At 49.5% G+C, this 17,353-nt stretch overlaps 1 protein-coding gene across 1 annotated transcript; it reads left to right on the forward strand.

The window, feature by feature from the left end:
- Positions 1-3,560: 3,560 nt before the first annotated feature.
- On the forward strand, positions 3,561-16,936 carry ELAC2 (elaC ribonuclease Z 2). The gene is made up of 24 exons (XM_054278632.1): positions 3,561-3,754; positions 3,831-3,881; positions 3,958-4,028; positions 5,259-5,323; positions 5,890-5,947; positions 6,405-6,473; positions 6,946-7,095; positions 7,575-7,633; positions 8,397-8,455; positions 8,546-8,618; positions 9,397-9,509; positions 10,392-10,490; positions 10,674-10,812; positions 10,889-10,974; positions 11,938-12,047; positions 12,297-12,393; positions 12,504-12,642; positions 13,511-13,549; positions 13,683-13,792; positions 14,204-14,303; positions 14,373-14,493; positions 14,691-14,769; positions 15,383-15,527; positions 16,082-16,936. The coding sequence occupies exons 1-24, from the start codon at positions 3,561-3,563 to the stop codon at positions 16,322-16,324; spliced, it is 2,469 nt and encodes an 822-aa protein (XP_054134607.1). The 3' UTR covers positions 16,325-16,936.
- Positions 16,937-17,353: the final 417 nt, after the last annotated feature.

The following is a 17,353-nucleotide window of genomic DNA, read 5'->3' on the forward strand; positions in this document are numbered from 1 at the left end:
GGGATATGGGATTGGGATTGGGATATGGGAATGGGATATGGGATATGTGATGGGCATTGGAATGGGGGAATGGGGTGGGGAATGGGATGGGGAAGGGGATATGGGATACAGGAATGGGATATGGGATATGGGATATGGGAATGGGATGGGGACCGGGATGGGAAATGGGCTGTGGGACAGGGCTGGGGAATGGGCTGTGGGAATGCACTGTTCTGTTCCCCCTCAAAGAAACAGGAATTGATTTAACTTATACTTTGCCAGGCAATATTGAAACTAATCCCAAGCCACTGCAGCTGGGTGGGGGTGTTTACCTTTCTTTTATTGAAAGAGCAGAAGGAAATATCCCTGGACTGGGAGGACTGGGAAAGGGAGATTGGGCTCTGCAGGGACCAGGCTTATCCTGCATCTGCTGCTCTGGCACACACAGGGCCAGGGGCTGGGGCAGATTGCAGATAAGAAAAGTAAACTCTTCTTAAATGAAGCCCCCTCGGTTACACCTTGCTGTTGGCTCCCTGAAATCATTCTACATTCAAATATTGAATTTTTCTCTTATTTAGTTGCCAATATCTCTGCATATTTATTTTTGGGGGGTTTTATTTTGAAGGTTTTTCTGGCTAAGGCAGTGCCTGTCATGTCCTGTGCCCCTTCTTGAGAATTTTTTCCTCCTCTGCCAAGTACTGTCATGATCTCTTGCTAAAGAACAAGAACTTTTCAGCAAAATGCCTCTAATCTGAGGGATGAGCCACCTGAAAGCTCACCTTTAAAGGTAATCCTCCCCACAATCTCCATTAAATCCTTCATGACAAAAGAAGCATTGTCAAATTGCTTTCTCCTCCTGGACTCCCTGTATGTTCCCCATCACTGGATGCCATTGGTAACTCAGTTATCCCTCAGGAACCACAGGTTTGCAGGGTAAATCTGATAGTGTAGGGATAAAATGTTTCTAAAATCATGAGATATTCAGGGGAGGTGGAAAGAAATGTTGGCCTTGGTAGGCCCTGGGAAAATTTTAGGCTTTACTGGATCATGTGAAACTGTGCCTGTAAAATCATTTAATGACTATGATAAACGATATGATTGTTAAATGATAAATCATATGATTGTTAAATGTGATAATTGTTTAGTAATTGCATATAATTATTATTTAAATGTAACAAGAATAATGAGAAATTATGTTTGGGGGGTTTGATGGAAATGACAAAATCCATGCTTGGATGAAATCAATGTATACAACAGAACAACAGAAGTTTAATAATGAATATGTAGTTATATAATGATAATAATGATATATATGTATGTGTATAAGTATATGTGTGTATGTGTATATATATATATATATATATATATATAATGATAATGACAAGGATATAAAAACGTGCTCTTTCTGAACCCATGTTGGGTCAGATTTGGGTCTGTACCCCTGACACCCAGAGCTCTTCAATAACAGCTCCTGCATAGAATCATTCCATGATTCTGTGTTTCTGAACAAATCCACCTCTGGGACTGTGCAGAGCCAAACTCAGCAGGATTTAATGTGAATCCTCTGAGCTGCAATGCTGAGAAAGAGGGGGCCCCTTTGTGAGACCCTCCTGCCATACCACTCTACATTCCAAAATCTTTCTGCTAAGCACACATATCTGTGAGACTTTCTTGTCAAACTTTCATCCTTCCCAACACCCTGTGCTTGGAACCAGCATCTTGTGGTTATTGCTTCACCCTCAAGATCTACTTTCCACTAATTTTACTTCTTATCTTGACCAGACTGGTTACCTTTATGAGCCACTGACACAGCCAAACTTCCCATATTGTCCTGTGCTGTCTTTAACCTGTGTGTAAACCTGCTCTTCTCATAAACCCAGGCTCCAGGGGATGATGATAATTATGGAATACACAGCAAACAAAGGGAAGTACAGATATCACCTTGGGGAAACCCAAAGATAAGGATCCCCCTTGGTCTGTCAGTGGGGTCTGTGAGGATATTGCTTTTAAATCTCCTTTTAAATCTCCCCTGTGTCATGGCTGATGCTATCAGTGCAGCTGGATGTTTGCCCACAGGTCCTGAACGGGCTCCTGGAATGGGGGAGAGGGAAGAGACGAGAATCTTGACTCCATGTTTCAGAAGGCTGGTTTATTATTTTATTATATATATTATATGAAAAGAAAATGATATATTAAAACCGTACTAAAAGAATAGAAGAAAGGATTTCATCAGAAGGATAGCAAGGAAAGCAAGGGATGATAATAAAATCTTGTGACTGACCAGAGTCCGAGCCAGCTGAATGTGATTGACCATTAATTAGAAACAACCACATGAGACCAATCACAGATCCACCTGTTGCATTCCACAGCAGCAGATAATCAATGTTTACATTTCATTTTCTGAGGCCTCAGCTTCTCAGGAGAAAAGATCCTAACAAAAAGATTTTTCATAAAATGTGTCCGTGACACCTGGTGTGAGAAATGGTTACTCACTTTTCACAATTTTAGAAAAGTTTATTAAACCTTATCAAAAATACAACAGAAGACTGATTGGAGAAAATATTACAGCACCAGGAGCAGAGAATTTCCCCCACTATGTGCTCAACCACACAATGGATTTTTAACCCTTTAACCCCTCCCAAAGTTCTGTGCATTGGGTCCTTCTTCCCGGTCCAGTCATGAAGATCATTCCTTAAATTCTGATTAGAGGTCAGTGTCACCACAGTGACAATCTGACCCTTCCAGATGTCCCAACCCCGGCTGTCCCTTGATGACAATGCAAGGGGCTAAAACATAACTATAAATGTATAAAACTTTTCTTAACCTATATTCATTATATTTGTCTATTATCGTATCATATACGTATTATTATACATGATATTTGTCTATTGCCAATCATGGCATTACTCATCTATCACACTGGGGAATTAAAAAAAAAAACCAAAACAATTAAATCTGTTTTCTAAAAAAGCCCTTTTAAAGTTCTCTCCCAAATTTGCCCTAAACCAAAACAAACACACAGGAGTTCAAAGGGGTTCTGAGAGGCTCAACCCCCTGATGGAGGTCAGGGCTCCAGGGCTGTGTCCCCAGAGCCCCGGCAGGGACCAGACACGGAACGCACTGGACCGGACATAGAGCTGGCAATGACCGGACACTGAACCGAACAGACCGGACACAGAACAGGCAGTGACCGGACTGAACAGAGAATCCCGGCAGTGACCGGATACTGAACCGGCGGTGACCGGACACAGAACGGGCCGGGCCGGACCGGACACTGATCCACCCGGACCGGACACAGAACCGCCCGGAGCGGAATCCGCCGAACACCGACCGGCAGAGCCCAGTCACGTGTGAGCAGCCGGGCAGCCCAGCGGCGCCTCAGGGGCGGGGCTGCACCCGCTGTTCTCACTTCCCATTGGTCCGTCAGCATGACGTAACGAGGGAGGGCGGTCCTCCGCGGGCATTTCTCTGCTCTCATTGGCCGCGGCCCGCCGGGCGGGGCGGGCACGCGGATGTGGGCGCTGGCGCGGGCGCTCGTGTGGCGGCGGCTGCGGGCGGGCCCCGGCGGCGCGGCCCGGGCCATGGCCGAGGGGCCCTCGGTGGCGGGCGGGTCCCGGCGGCGCCCCAAGGACGTGCCCCGGCACGTGTGGGCCCGCGAGCGGCGGCGGAGCGCGGGTACCGGCCTGGCGGGGCCCAACACCGTGTACGTGCAGGTGGTGGCGGCCGGCAGCCGCGACGCGGGGGCCGCCGTGTACGTGTTCTCCGAGTTCAACCGGTGAGTGCGGGAATGGCGGCGGCAGCGGCGGTGATGGTCCCCGGCCCGGCCCGCCCTGACCGCGCTGTCCCCGCAGGTATCTGTTCAACTGCGGCGAGGGCACGCAGCGCGCCATGCAGGAGCACAAGTAAGTGCGGGACACCGGGGGGACACGGGGGCACACCGGGGCTCAGCGGGCCCCGCTCACCCCCTGTACCCCGCAGGCTGAAGATTTCCCACCTGGACAGCATCTTCCTGAGCCGCGTGTCCTGGGCCAACGTCGGGGGGCTGCCCGGTGAGTGCGGCAGAACGCGGTCACTGCCCGGGGCCCGTGCGGTTTGTGGGGTGTTCCAGACGGCGCTGGGGACGGCGACATCTGCGGCTGGGCTGGGGCTCTGCGGCGGATTTGTTCCCAAAATCGCCTGAGCAGGAGGGGTTGGGCTGGGCTGGGGCTCTGTGCAGTGCAGACACGTGGTGAGATACCCAGACCCTGCCTGAGCAGCATGCCTGACTTCAGCTGCCCAAAATCTCCTGAGCAGGAGGAGTTGGGCTGGGCAGGGCCTGTGTGACACTGCAGAATCACAGAATGATGAGGTTGGAAGAGATCTCTAAGATCATTGAGTCCAACCTATGCCCTAACACCTCAACCAGACTCTAGCACCAACTGCCATGTCCAGTCTTTTTTTAAACACATCCTGAGATGGTGATTCCACCACCTCCCTGGGAAGAGCATTCCAGTACTTTATTATTCTTTCAGTGAATTTTTTTTTTCCTAATATCCAACCTATCCCTTCCCTGATGTAGCTGGAGACTGTGTCCTCTGGTTCTGTCAGAGACCAACCCCACCTGTCTGCAGCCTCCCTTCAGGAAGGTGTAGAGAGCAATAAGGTCACCCCTGAGCCTCCTCTTCTCCAGGCTGAGCACCCCCAGCTCCTTCAAACGTTCCTCACAGGGTTTGTGTTCCCAGCCCCTCACCAGCCTTGTTGCCTCCTCTGGATGTGCTCAAGCATCTCAACATCCTTCTCAAACTGAGGGGCCAGAGCTGGACACAGCACTCAGTGCTCACTGCAGACATGTGGTGGGACAGGCCCTGCCTGTCCAGCATGCCTGGATTCAGCTGCCCAAAATCTCCTGAGCAGGAGGTGTTAGCAGTGTTGCCAGCAGGGTATCAAGCTGGTCTTAGTCCAAAGGAGCACAGAAAAATTTGTGGGCACCATTTTGCTCAGTGCAGATGAGGTTAGGATAGATGGCTATGGGTCTTGTCCATTAAAATTATCGAAGTTTCCAAGAAAAGGAGGAGATTCATGATCTGTTCTGATGTCTTGCTCCAGATGAATTTTATCAAGATGTGTATTTTCTTTATCTGTAGAGGCAAGTGACATGTTGAAACTGCCACAAAATTCAGGTCCGGGTGCAGTTCTGTCCTTTGTGGAGAGGCCAAGCACTCCTGAACAGAGAGGGCTCTTTTGGGATCTGCCAGTGCTCACTGGAGCTGTGCTAAAGCTGTTTCTCTGCTTGCTCTTAGGGATGATCCTCACCCTGAAGGCCATAGGGCTCCAGAGGTGTGTGTTCCTGGGGCCACCAAAGCTGGTGAGTATGGCAAGGTGCACAAGGCAGAGCAAACCCTCAAAGGGTTAAAGCTCACCCTGGAACTGGGAGAGCTGAGAAAAGGGAATCTCTGTGCAGGTGTGAAATGCTGCTCTGAATTTGTGTCAGCATAAAGGGCTGGCTTGGAAATCCAAATCTCTTTAGTTACAGGACAGCAGAAATCTTCTACACTTGTCTTGTAGTCTCATATCCTGATAAATCAGCCTTTGGGAGGAGAGGATCTTTGTTCCCTTGCCTGCTCCCTCCCCATTTTACATTAACAGGAACTCAGTCTCTGCTCTCCTGTTTGATGTGGTCCTTGCCAGCCTAATGCCGTGTCTGGACCAGAAATTTACAATCCTCAGCGTTGTTGTAGTGATTCTATTTCCTTGCAGTTTCTGCTGACTAATTGCACGGCTGGAGGGGGTGGGGAGAGTGGCTCTTTCCCTTTCTGAAGGCACAGTGCCTGCCCTGAGCTGTCTGAGCTGCTCAGCTTGGTCTGGCTGGCTGTTTGGGGTGTTTGGCATGGCACTGCTCCTATTCCTGACAGCCTTTCTCCTCTTTTCCAGCAAAACTACTTGAAAGCCATTCGCCTTTTCCCTGGGCCCCTCAAAAGGATGGATTTAGGTAGGTCAGGGATGGGGAGCAGAGGAATTTGGAACTTGTTTCCTCTCTAGCCAAGGTTGCATTGCCGAGCGGCAGCCTCAGCCTCTGGTTTAGGTCCACTCAGAGGATGTTTTAAACATTTCTTTTGCTCTGATACACTGTTAAACCCCTCACAACAGTGTTTCCAGCTCTGTTTCTGCTCAGGCTGGCTGATTCAGACAGCATTTCGTTTTAAAACACTGAAGGCAGTTTGCTTCTAGAGTCTGCCAGTGAATTTGCTCATCATGGCACCATGAGGATGATGGGCTTTTAAAACTTTAATTGTTCATTGGAGTGTTCAGTTGGGCAGAGAAAGGGAAGGGGAACGCTCAGCAGGTTGTGTTAAAGAAAGACAAAGACACTTTTCTGATTTATATCCTTGAAGAGTGTGAATCTCTGCTTATGCACTTGTTAATGGTGGGTTTTGATCTCTTCCCAGCTGTGCAGTTGCACACAGAGCCTGAGTACAAGGATGAGACAATGACTGTCTGCCAGATCCCTCTGACAGGTGAGCCCTGCTGCTGCAGGGAGACAGGGGCGGCACAATGAAGGTTAAGGAGCAGCTTCTGAGTAAGCAGAGGTTCATTAATTTGCTTTTCTCAGGAGAAGCATCTCATTTAAATAGCATGACCTGCTGAGTCAGGCTTGTTCCTTAAGGTGTGGGTGGATGGAATGACCTGTGCAACATCCCTGGGTTTGGCTTTCTCAGCCAGCTGCATTCTTTCTGCTGCAAAATGTGATACTGAGGGTGCAGCACAGACTTGACAGAGTTTGGCAGTTTGGGGAGAAGGACTTGGATGAGGGATGGCTCCTGCAATAATGACTGCAGAATGCAAGTGCAAGCTAGACTGGGGGAGGAGCTCTGTATTCTGGTGCAGTTTAAACCTGACTGCCATGGAGGAGGGAATGGTACTCATGCTTTTCTTTTATGTTGCTGTGGATTGAGTGATCTTTGTCTGCTTTTATTGGACTTGGGACAGCAAAACCACTGGCTGCTGGAAGTTCACCCCCCCAGAGTCCTGGAGCATCTCCCCGAGGTGGAAACAGCCCTAAAGGGGACACAGGGCCTGGATCCCCAAGAGCTGCACAGCAAAGCTTGGAGGAAGGAAAAGAGAGCCCAAAGAAAGCAGGTGAAACACATGGAAGGGCCTTTTTAACTTTAATGAGATGATTCTAAGGGATAGGAATTTGTTCTCTGAGCCATTTGCTGTCTAAAAGTGAGGTTGGTAGAGAAACTCAGCTGGAAGGTTCCATGGAGCAGAAATTGTTCTTTGGAAGTTTGAGAACTTAAAAGACCTAGAAATTGGACATGATTGGTGCTTGGGTGTGATTTGTCCCTGTGGTGGTTTGCTTCTGGCTGGGGTAGATGCTCCAACCTTTGTAATTTAATTACAGGTGGATGCTGGGCTGATTTTCAGTCTTGGGTTTTAGTTTGGCTTCCTGTATTTGAACCCATGGGCTCTCTGGCCTTGGGTGTTCATAAGATTTTGCTGCTGGGCTCCAAGTTAAGTGGATAATGTTCCTGTTAATGCTTTAGCAAATTTTGGTATGTTTTGGTTCTAAGAAAAGCAAGTGATGATTTTTTTTTTGATTTTGCTTTGTTTTACAGGTGATGAGCAGAAATGTGCAAGGAAGCATCCTGAGCTGGTGACAGCTTTTCTTTGCAAAGTGAGTTTGGGCACAGGGTCTCTAAACCAACACAACAGATAAGAGAATAAAACAGGGTATTTCAGGGGGAAGGGACATACAGTGATCATCTATAACCACAGGATGAGTTGAGTTGGAAGAGACCTTAAAGATAATCTCATTCCATGTCCCTGTGGGCAGTACACCTTCCAGTGGATCAGGTTTCTCCAAGCCCCATCCAACCAGGGTTGAACCATCCAGTCCAGCTGCCTGGCTACTTCAACCTGCCCAAAATTTAAAATATATTATTAAGGGCATTAATAATCTCTTAAACACTGGCAGGCTTGGGGTATTGACCACTCTCTGTAAGGAAATGTTTCCTAATGTCAGCTTGCTGCAGGGGTTTAAATGAAGACAGTGTTTTCAGGTAGGACTTTGAAGCTCTAATGTGTTCCTGCTTTTCAAGTGTCAGAGTTGCTGTAGCATGAGTAGGAATGTGTAAACCTGGAGGTGTTTTTAGAATCCAGCAGTGGTTATGAGTGTACAGGTTCCATTCTTGCTCAACCCTCAGAGGAGGGCAGGCTGTTGTGCTTGCTTGGCTAGGGAGGGGAGCAAGAGGCAGCAGCATGATCCTGGAAAGTAGAGAGCCCAGAAAAGCCTTTTTGGGGTAAATTGGAGCAGTGGCTGTGGAACTGAAAAAGGACAAAACACTCCCTTGGTTTGTGGAGAAGCTTTTAAGCTGGCAGTACATGATCCTGTTTCATGGCCCTCTTAATTTGGGTGGTAATTGTGTTTGACTCCGCAGGTTCACCCAAGGAAAGGGAAATTCCTTGCAGCCAAAGCCCAGGAGTTGGGCCTGCCAGTGTGAGTATGAGAGCCCAGCCTGGGCCAGGGGGCAGCAGGAGCAGGCACGGGGGTTCTGGCAGCTAAATATTTCTGTGGCCTTGTTCTCAGGGGCACTCCAGCCATCCTTCCCATCATTACAGCTCTCAAAAATGGGGAGAGCATCACTTATGAAGGCAAAGAGGTAAGATGTGTCTGTGTTTTGTTGTGGCTGTGCCACTTTCCCTCCTTCATTGGGCTCCCAGGGTGGCAATTTTTATGCAGAATGCTTTGCCTGCCAGGACATCCAGGTTGTTGCTGAGTGTGGCATGCCTGGGGGTGTTGGGGTGCTGATCAGGGAATGAGCTCCTGTGTGGGTGTGGCTGGGTGTTCGCTGTTTGGCAGAGCTGCTTCATCTCCCCTCCCCAAAGCTGCTGCAGGGGTAGGAGTGAGCTGGTGGAGTTAATCCCTGCATTGTTTAAATGGGGGTTAAATGCCTGTGCAGCCATCACTGACACCAAAATAAACTCAGTAGTTCTGGGGTACAGGCTCTGCATCTCTAACACTGGAGTGAGAGGCAGAGCCAGCTCTGGCCATGCCCAGGTGTTCTGCAAGTGCTGATCCTGACCTGGGAGACAGGATCAGCACATCTTTGTGTCACAAGAATTTTATAAAGCCTTTTTGTCCTTACACATGCTTTTGCTACCATCTGAATCTGTCATGGGAACCTCAAAACTGCTGAAATTCTCCTCCTTGGTTAGGTTGTGGTTTCTGTGAGACCAGGGTTGGGATTTGCTGTTACACACATTGGATTTTGCTGTGAAATGAGAGCAGAAGGGGCTCCAGAGCTGCCCTGGCTGGGTGCACTGAGCTCTGGGAGTGGCTGCTGGGCTCTGTGTGACTGAAGGAGTCGGACACAGAGGGGCAGGCAGGGCTGTGTGTGCAGGCTGGCTGTGCTATGACCACTGTGTATCTGCCTGCAGCTCTTTCCTGAGGAGCTGTGCACCCCCACTGACCCTGGCCCAGTGTTCCTCGTGCTGGAGTGTCCCCACGAGGGCTTTGTGGATGCTGTCTGTGAAAATGAGACCTTCCAAAGGTAGGGCTGGGGCACCTGCAGGGCCTGGGGAAGGACCTGTGCTGAGCTTTGGTTTTGTTCTTGTTCTAGCTCAGGTGTGCTGTTTCTCATGGCTGATGTCTGAGCTCTTTGGCACTGTTAAGGAGCTTCAGATACAAGAAAGGATTTTGGTGATGCATTTTGGGGCTTTTAGGAAAGGCAGGACCTGTGGGTTCTGTGACTGCCATGGGCCTGTTTTCCCTCAGGGACTTCAGAGCAGGAATGTGCCCTGGTGTCTGCCTGGGGAGCAGTGCAGGCTGCTGGAAGCCTGGACTGCACATAACTCTGTAGGGCTTGTGCAGAAGCATTTGGGCTCCTGGAGGCTCTGCAGATGTTTTTAGTGGAGGAGAGGAACTGCCCTGTGGGGGTCAGTGGAGATGTCAGCAAATGGCCTGAGTCTTGTGGCTAGGGTGATGCAGTCCTGGAGCTCCAGGGCCATGCTCTGAAAATAAATCCCTGCTCTGCCTGCCTCAGGGGGCACCTCTGGCAGCACCAAAGGGGGAGAGGGGAGGGATGCCAAGGACTTGGACTGGAGCACAGATGGATGTCACTATAGGACATGAACACAAGCACACACTGCTGTTCTCAAGGTGAAGAAAAAAGGGGAGTTTATTTTCTGACTCCAACATTTGTAGTTTTCCAAAAGTGGCAGTGGATTGGAGGGTGACAGTGCCACCTCTCCAATGACACTGAACAAACCAACAGTCCATCAACTTTCTCCTCCTCCATAAAGGAACGCAAAACAATGAGTTATTTACAGAAAGTGTGTGAGAAAGTTTGCTACAAGTATACCAACATCAGAAGGCTTAGAAAATCTTAATAAATCAGGGTGACAGATGTTCTTTGTGCTTGCATGTGTCCCAGGTACCAGGAGGGAGCTGCTGAGCACCAGGTGGCCTTGGTTATCCACATGACCCCCGAGGCAGTGCTGCGAGACAGCCGCTACCAGCAGTGGATGCACAGGTATGTGTGCTGTGCTCTGGGCTCTGTCTCTGTGGGCAGAGCCTGTTCTGCTGCTGCACATCTTGTTCCAAAGTAAAGAGCTCTAAAAAGAGGGCTCTGCTGCCTCAGGTGAGATTTTTAGCTCAGTATGCAGATATACCCAGTTCTAACATGAAGCTGTTGGGCATTGTTGTCCTCTGGCAGATTTGGGCCTGGCACTCAGCACTTGGTGCTCAATGAAAACTCCTCTGCTGTGCACAACCCACGCAGCTACAAGATCCAAACTCAGCTGAACCTCATCCACCCAGAGATCTTCCCTCTGCTCACCACCTACCAGAGCAAGGTAATTCAGGCCCAGCTTGCCCCTGTGCCTGCTGCCCTCAGCAAGGGCTGTGTCTCACTTCACCCTCCTCCTGCAGGAGGCAGAGGCTGTGTGCCCTGTGCCCATCGTGAGAGGGGAGTGCCTCCTGAAATACCACTTCAGGCCACAGCAGGAGTGGCAAAGGTCAGTGGGAGCCTTTTTCTTCCCAGGTTTTGGGGGTTTGCTTGAAGCAGCTTTTTGGTGAGGGAGGGCACTGTGTCAGGATCCCCTGCAGATCCTTTCTGATGGCTGTGCTGGGGTAACTTTTGAGGGCTGTGTCCCTGCCCCTGAGAGTCTCAGACAAGGTGTAGCACACAGAGGAGAGAACCACTGAGAGCAACACCTGGCCAGTGCTTGGGAGTGTTGTTTCTGTCCCTTGCTCCTGTAGCCTTGTGGTCCTCTGTCCTTTGCTTTGACTCATGCTGTGACCCAGCTGTGGCTGTGGCAGAACAGATGAGGGCAGGGAGAGAGTTTTTGGGGAGTCTTACCTTCTGAAGACCTAGAAGGCCTGACATGAGAGCTGAGAGCTCTAAAACAGTTACTAGCATTGCTCCTTAGTGGGCAAATGGGTGAGAACCTTAAGGGCCAGGGACCACAGGGGGCAAGGGGATTTCAGCCACCATGGCTCAGATTTCTGTCCTTGCTGGGCACAACAGGAAGATACAGGTGCCAAGAAGAGTTTAAGCTTCTCTGTTGAGGTAACTGAAGACCTGTAGTGCTGCACATGCTCTGAAGCAGGCTCATGACACAGGTTTCTTACATTTTTCATCAGTGCCTGGATCTCTTTAGGGTTCTGCTCCTCTTGCAGGACCTTCTGTGCTGCCTTGCAGTGCCCTCTAGTGCCTGGCAGCTCTGGATGGGATGAAGTGCTATTGCAGCAGCTTCTCCACTTGGTGGAATGATCATTTCTGTGCCTGGCTCAGCCCAACCAGGCCTTTTTGGCACACACCACACTTGTGGATGTGTCTTCTCCAACCCCTCAAAATGGGAAGAGTGTTTGTCCCCTTGTTGTAGGGCTGTTTTGTCACAGGAGTTTGGCACTTTGCTCTGAAAAGGGCTGTTTCAGCTCCTGCCTTGCCCCATGCTGATGGGTGGCTGTTGTTGCAGAGATGCTGTGACTGTGTGTGATCCTGAGGAGTTTGTCAGTGAGGCTTTGGATCTCCCTGACTTCCAGACCCGTGTGAAGGAGTGCAAGGAGAGCCTGTCTGCTGTACCAGGTACAGATCAGGATCAGTGTGCTGGAAAATAGGAGCTCTTGGTGGCTCACTGCTTCAGAGCCCAGATGAAGCTGTGAAGTGGTGGGGCTTGTTCTGCCTTCCCTTGTAAACCTCCTGCTGAGGGGGGCAGAAATGCCTGTGCTGGCCATGTTGGCTCTGGAGTTACTGGGCTGGTGAATTAGATGGTGTCTGACTGGGCAATGTGCAGAGAACATTTGCCTCCAAATCCTTGCTGTCTGTTTTCTCTAGGAAATGTGGGTGCTTATCCTGAAATTGTGTTCTTGGGAACAGGATCTGCGATCCCAATGAAAATCCGCAATGTCAGTTCCACACTGCTGAACACCAGGTGAACCCCAGGGCTCTGATCTCTGCCTTCCAGCCCCAAAATCCCCCTCCCTGCCTGGCCCTGTTCAGAGCTCTGAGTGGCTTCTAAATGTCTCTGTCACCTCTCACCAGTGCTACCAGGTCCCTGCTCCTGGACTGTGGAGAAGGAACTTTTGGCCAGCTCTGCCGCCACTATGGAGAGCAAGTGGACCAAGTGCTGTGTAACCTCGTGGCTGTGTTTGTGTCCCACATGCACACAGATCATCACTCTGTGAGTCCAGGGGCTGGGAAGGGGCTTGTGCAGCTCTGCTCTGAACCTTGGGTTCAGAGCTACCTGGGTAGCTCTAGCTCAGGAATGTGGTCTGCCCTGTATGGGAATGAATCACACGAATTCCATTTTCTTCATGGTGGAAAAAGCCCATTCTTTATTATTAAGGAGGAGTTTTATTGTTATTTATATTAATATTATTTATAGGATGCTTGTTATTTATATAATATTTATATCTATTATTTATATATTTATTATGATGTATTTATTTATACCCCATAGTTATTAAAATTATTTAAATTATTATTATGGAGTTATGTATATAACTCCATTTTATACAGTTTTACAGACCTCAGGTGTGACTCCAATTGGTTAGTAATTTTCTTGCCAATTACTTTTATTGGTTAGCAACAAGTTGTTATTCTGTATTGGATGGTCACTCGAACCCCTGGTGTATATGTGCAGGGAAGTTGGTTGTGAAATATAGCTTTCATTTTTCTGTCTAATGGTGCAAAAACAGTTGATGCAGGTGCAAGTTGTTTTTTTACCCAGGAAAAAGGGTAATGAATGGCTCACAATAGGATTGCATTCACATGGGAACTTGCAAAATGCTAGCTTTGACAAGGCCAGCCACTGATTCCAGGAGAGCAGGCTTGATTTTATGAAGCCTTTCTCTATGGTTTTCCTACCTTACTGCTGCAGCCCTGCTCTGCATTCCTCTCTTCATTCATTCCCCAGGCACTGCTGAATCTGTCTGTGTTTCTAATCCTTCTCCCTTCTTGTTTATTCTGACTCTGGGCTTGCTGAGCTGTTGCCTCTGACTCCCCAGACAATTCTGATTCCCTTGCTGTGTCCTGTGTTCCCTTTGCAGGGGCTGGTGAATATCCTGATGGAGCGGAGGAGAGCTTTTGTGAGTACTTTCTATGCTCCTGAATGTGAGGTGAGGTGGAGAGGACCACCAGCCTTTCCCTAGCATTCCTCCTCTCTGATTTGATGTACACCTAGCACTGATTTTTTTTTTTTCCCCACCTTTGGTTTTTCAGGCAGCCCTGGGTCAGGATTTCAGCCCTCTGTTTCTGGTAGCACCTGAGCAGATCATGCCTTGGCTGAATGAGTACCACAATCACTGTGAGGAGATCCTTGGAGACATCAAGTGAGTGTTCTGTGTGGAGAAATGTCCTTGGTCTTTATTTAAGGCAAACTCATCCATTCCCCCAGCCCTTTGTTGGAGGTGGCTCTGACTCCTTCCACTGCCTGTAGAACAAGGATATGCAGTCTGCAGAGGGCAGGGTGGGGTTTGTACTCGGCTGTGCTGCTCAAATAGAGGTTTATGTGCAAGCTTCCCTTTGCTGTAGGAAAAGGAAGTTGGGCAAGAAGAAGAGTATTTGGTAATGGGGTAGAAGTGATTGGGTGAGTTACTGGGGCACCAATGAAAGCAGGAATTTATACAGGTCACCAAGGCACTGAACTGAGACAGGGAAACAGGAGAAATCAGCTGCTTGAAGAGAAGATCAGGTTTTATTTTGTACCTGTCCTTAATTATCTCTTCTTCCCTCCCTCCCAGAATGATTCCTTCTCAGTGTCTTGTGAAAGGCTGTGAGAACATCAGACCCAAAGCCAAGGAGTTTGTGAGCTCTCTGTTAGAGAGTTATGACCTGGCTGAGGTGAGTTCCTGAGCTAGGGGCTCTGTGGTTGGAGGGGACCTGGAGTCTAACACTTGTGTCCTTGTTCAGTTTCAGACCTGTGAAGTCCAACACTGTAAAAATGCCTTTGCATGTTCAGTGATCCACAAGTCTGGCTGGAAAGTAGTTTATTCTGGTGACACAATGCCCTGCATGGCCTTAGTGCAAATGGGTAGGTAACAAAACCCTCTGCTTGCAGCATCTCTTGGAGAAAGTTCTCCATCTGTCAGTATCCAAAGTGGGCATCCCCAAATCTTTGGTGCTGTGTCTGCCCCACAGTGAGGGGCTGAGGAGGGACAGGAGGGATCCTGTGGGCAGCTGGGCAGGTCAGTCTTCATCTGAGGATTGAATTTGTGATTGTTTGCACAGGTAAAAATGCCAACCTGCTGATCCACGAAGCCACGCTGGAAGATGGCATGGAAAAGGAAGCTATAGAGAAGACCCACAGGTGGGGTGTGTTCTGCTGTCTGTCCCTGCTAGGAAGGTAAAGGTAAAGTGCACAGCTGGGTGTGGTCCTTGGAGCTGGTGGTGAAGGGCTCAAGTCCTGTCAAAGATTCTGGTGTGTGTAGAATTCCTCTACAGTAAAGATGGGGTGTTGGTCATTGCAGCAGCTCTGAGACCACCACAGCTCCTCTCAACATCCCCAAAAAAAATGGGGAAAGCTTTCAAGCAGACATTGGTAACTCTACAAATAGAGCAGCCCGAGGGAAAGACCCTTGGCATGGGTACAACCTGGGTAGAAGAGTTGTTTTACCCCCCAGCTCCCTGAGAGCCCTGCAGCCAGGGGTTCCACGTGCTGCCCAGGCAAATGTGGCAGCAGCTGCTCAGCATTCCCTGCCAGGCACAGTTGAGCCTGTTGGCACCCCTGGGACAAGTGCCTGTTCCCAGGTTGTGGAGCTCTTAAATGCAAGGCTGCAACAATTACAGCTGCATTCCTGCACTCAGGGTTCTGTGGAAGTCAGAGAGCTGCCACCAGTCCAGCTGCCCGAGGGAGAGGTCTCTTAGTGTCCTGTGACCCTGGGTGCCAGCCTGGCTGTGAGCAGGGTGTGTTCCTTTTGCAGCACAACCTCCCAGGCCATCCAGACTGGCATGAAGATGAATGCAGAGTTCATCATGCTCAATCACTTCAGCCAGAGGTACGCCAAGATCCCACTCTTCAGCGAGGACTTCAGCGACAGGGTCGGCATTGCCTTTGACCACATGAGGGTGAGTTGGGAGCTTGGGGCCAAGCCTGGGAACGATGTCTAGGTTATTTTGATGGCTGCTCATGAATTAAATGCTCCTTTTGTATCAGTATTCCATCTCCTGAAGAGCAGTGTCTGAAACAGCTCCTTTAACTGCTGGCAGCAGATACTCTGTGTCACCCTTTCCCCACGCTGTTGTGAGCCAGGTGCTGATGGCCCTCAAATCCAATTCTTGGGTGCTTGCCTTGTGCCACCTCAAGTCTGTGCTTGCTATTCCCAGCCAAAAAACCTGATTTTGCTTCCATTCCCATCCCAACTCATCAGCTGCTCCAATGGCTTTCTGTAGCAGACAGAAGCTGGCTAAATGCGCTCGTGGCAGTGAGGGCAGCTCACTGTCAGTCAGAATATGTACTGGGCCGCAGCATTTCTGTGAAGCAAACATCAATAACTCGCTGAGGTCAGGGCTGCTGGGTGCTGGAAGGGGCAGTGCCCTGCTGCCTGCACGGGCCAAAGGCAAGGGGGAGTGAGGAAATCAAACTGCAGTTGTCACACAGGAGCTGTGTGCTTGTGTTTCAGGTTCGTTTTGGTGACTTCCCAGCCATCCCAAAGCTGATCCCACCCCTGAAGGCTTTGTTTGCAGATGACATCGTGGAGATGGAGGAGAGGAAGGAGAAGAGGGAGATGAGGCTGCTGAAGGAGACTGCCCTGGTCCTGGACAAACTCACCAGGGGGGACAGCACAGAAGCAGCATGCCAGAAAAGAAAACAAGCCAAGAACCATCAGGAACTGCCAGACAAGAAGCTTAAAACAGCCAACTGAGAGGGACAAGGCTGGGAGTGCTCTGCTCTAGAGAGAAGCCTGGCTCTGCACAGGCCTGGGCACTGCATGGTGCTGCCAGCACCACGGGACAGGGGCTGGCCTGGGCGTCTGGGTCTGCTTGCTCATCATGGATGTCCCTGGGCTGCAGCTCCGGGGGCTGTCAGCAGCACTGGTCCTTGTGGAGACAGGATCTGCCCACATAGCTCCTCTCCTGGGGGCTCACCAGTCTGGGGGGGAATTCTTCTTTTAACCAAAAATTCTCTGAACTGTTTTAATTTTGGGGTTTAGGCTATGAGGTATTGATAATGTAACAGCAGCAGGTGTGACCTTTGCAAGAAATCAGGTGTGAGAGGCCCTGGAGGGGCTGTGGGTTTGCCAGAAGGTGAGCATGTCTCAGCTGGGTATGCCCCCCTTCACTATCAGAACCCAGATGATAGGAGGAAAATTAACAGTAAAATGGGACCCAATTGTAGGGTTTAGGTTAAATTAGGGCTGAGAATACATCTGTACATTGGTGTTCCCATTTTATTTTGGTTTTCTCTGCTGGTTTTTTATTCAAAAGATCAGTTTTCCAAACCCTTTATTTAGAATCTGAATAAACCACTCGCCATCCTCCAGAAAGCTGTGTTGTGTATGGATCACTAATGAGGAAACAAAAACCTGGATTTCTCTGGCAAAGGACCTTGGCTTGGCTGGCTTTGGGGTAAAGACCAAGATCTTGCTCATCAGATGCGGCTCATGCTGGAGCCTCATGGCTGTGAGTGTCCCTGGGCAGATTGTGGTTCTGGATGCAGGGGACAGGAAAGTGACACAGCAGGCAGAGAGAGGGGAGGTCTGTGGTTAAGAGGAGTTTTTCTGAAGCTTTTCGTGGGTCAGCCTTGCTTCTTCCCTTGCCACTGCTGTCACTGCCTGTGTTTGGGAGTAGGAGGGGAGTTCTGTGCTGTTCCAATAAAGGAGTTCATTTTTGGAGGCAACTTTTAGACACCCAGGCCTAACTCGGGAGATGATGCTTGCACACAAGTCTTAAGA

Source organism: Melozone crissalis, unplaced genomic scaffold (genome assembly GCF_028551555.1).
Source record: "Melozone crissalis strain CALT ecotype California unplaced genomic scaffold, PUWL_Pcris_2 ptg000026l_1, whole genome shotgun sequence".
NCBI classification, from domain to species: domain Eukaryota; kingdom Metazoa; phylum Chordata; class Aves; order Passeriformes; family Passerellidae; genus Melozone; species Melozone crissalis.